Here is a 2,501-nt window from a genome sequence, read left to right as displayed (position 1 = left end):
TATGTATTTGGTTTTTGATGTTCATAGATTGATTAGAGTAATTAGAAGCGATTGCATTTTTGTTTGCATGAACACTAATCAATTATGTACGCGTATGCATATGTACATACATATATGTATTTATGTATGCACATAGTTTGTTTACCTGTTCATATGCACATTTATATCTATGTATTATTCACAAGTAAATATTAAATTAAACATATGATCATAACCATTTAATTTAATATTTCTATGATTTCGATTTTTTTTTGCCAAATATATTTTTTTTAAAGATAAATATACCAAAAAAGTACTAAAATTGGTCAAAAACATTTTTAATACATGTACCTAAAAAATGAACAATCTATGGAATATGGGTGTTTCCAGCGGAAGGTCCACCACGACAAAAAAATAAAAGTTTTTATCTAACGTATTTACGGGCCGATTTGTCTGCTTTTTAAAATATATACTGGCTATGTAAGTAGAATCATCTTTGCATAAAATGGTCTTCCTAGGTGGTGCCAAGGTCGAGATATTTCGAAAAACCGTATTTATGGTCTGATTTGGTTCGAATTTGGCGTATGTGGTTGAAACATAATAAATCATAGATTTCTAATAAATTGACCCTGAATTGGCGCTGAAGTCAAAATATAAAGTATATTCTACATAAAATACATGTTTTATTTGCGTTAAAAATTCATTTAAAAGCAATATTAACAAAAATATAACGATGGAAATTTATGTCACGTGACGCCACGTCACGTCACGTTTCACACTTGGGGTTGTAAAAGAGAATTGAAACAATTTGCATTAATTCAAAAAACTCTAAGAACAACTAGAATTGCTCCAAATCATATTAAAATAAGTTTCATGAAAATAGCCATCCACAATTCGCAGAGTTTTGCGATTTTGTAAGAAAAGAAAAAATCAACTTCCATTTTTTGTCACGTAACGACACTCTCTTTAAATGCTTATATTTCAGGACCAAGCAGTTCGATTGATTTCATTTTCCGGTTAAATATAGAGCTAATTATGTGCTCAAAAAAAAAAGTTAAAGAAAACAAATGGTATTCCTTTTTTGTATCACATTGAAATCGTACGACTGTCACGTGCGCCACCATGGGAATGCCCATATGTAAAATATGCAAATGGTATTGGGCATCAATTAATCGGAATGGTTTTGCATCAAATAATTCCGGTTCTAATTCGCTTTATCGCTCAAAACTTTAGTTTCTTATCATTATAATTGTTTTGCATATAAAAAAGCAAAAATTTAAAAAATAATTAAAAATTGGCAATATTAAGTAAAAATATCATAATTCCGATTTACTACCCTGCAACACGGAGTATATCAATATACATATTGCTAGACATTATTTTGTGCCGCTAACAGTGAATTTAACAGAATCAACCACCAAAAAATCTGCAAAAAGTGGAATCCGTGGTTAAAACCTTCTAAATCGGTTAAGTTCCGACACTCAATAGTTTCCATTTGTTGTTTGCATCTTCTCTATTTTATAAGTTCTCTGCATATTCATGTATATTTTTTTATAAAATTAATATAATTAAATTATATTAAATGTACTTTAATATTAGTTAGAATTGCTGATTTGCATATCTGCATGACCATTTGTTAAATATAATTTAAAATATATATTCATTCAGTTTTAAGTTTTTAGCAATATTCGCTCTAAGCCGAAATTTACTACCTCTATGCCGACAAACTATATTACGCCTTACACTCGACTTCGTCTTGGTCATACAATTATCACCCATTCCCATTTACTTCAAGGCGCTGATGCCAGGGGATGCCCGTTTTGTAACCTTCCACTCAGCGTGAACCATCTTTTGTCATCCTGCTCCACACTCCAATCCCAGAGACATCATTACTTTAAAAATGCGGATCCTATTCAGTTGTTAAAAGATCCCACAGATGATAACATAACAAGGATATACAAATACCTAAAAGATTCCGACCTGCTTCGTCGTATCTAATATTTTATGCCACATTCCAGCCGAAAGCCTGCGATGCTAGTGCTGCGTTAGTTTGTAAGTTTATATGATAATTGAATTGTTATGTAAACTCTTATAAAAATAAAAATAAAAATACGCAAGTACTTACAGTACTACAAGTATACAGAGAGAAGATTTGCTACTCCCTTTCGGCAGCAGCGAATATCTCTCGTACGCGATGAGAGAGATGGTGGAGTAATAGCAAGTATGTCAAGTATTTACTCTCTCAACGCCAAGTAGTGTATGCAGTGTTGCCAGAACTTTTTGGACGAACCGGCTAAATTGGCAAATAAAACCGGCTAAAAACGGCTAATATGTTTCAACTAAATTTCACATGTTTTATTTAAATAAATCACGAGTAAAAAGAAAGGAAAAAATTTTGCCAGCAAGAATGTGCAATTAGGAAAAACATATGATTGTGGCACATGGTTGGATTTTTTGTCGACGATAATTTGAATAAACAAGTTCGTTAAATTTAAAAATTTACAAACTGGAGCGATTTTAAA

General features: G+C 31.5%; 1 protein-coding gene across 1 annotated transcript in view; it reads left to right on the top strand.

The window, feature by feature from the left end:
* LOC118751295 overlaps positions 1 to 2,118 on the top strand; it is a 3,650-nt gene extending 1,532 nt beyond the window's left edge. Inside the window, exon 2 of the mRNA XM_036486077.1 lies at positions 1,775 to 2,118. Within this exon, the coding sequence (XP_036341970.1) occupies positions 1,775 to 1,977 (203 nt within the window). The 3' untranslated portion in view covers positions 1,978 to 2,118. The remainder of the gene's footprint in view (positions 1 to 1,774) is intronic.
* Positions 2,119 to 2,501: the final 383 nt, after the last annotated feature.

Source organism: Rhagoletis pomonella, unplaced genomic scaffold (assembly GCF_013731165.1).
Source record: "Rhagoletis pomonella isolate Grant_MI unplaced genomic scaffold, Rhpom_1.0 Rhpom_scaffold_00640, whole genome shotgun sequence".
NCBI lineage: Eukaryota > Metazoa > Arthropoda > Insecta > Diptera > Tephritidae > Rhagoletis > Rhagoletis pomonella.
The sequence above is the reverse complement of the archived record's forward strand: the minus strand, read 5'-3'. Positions and strand labels throughout refer to the sequence as shown.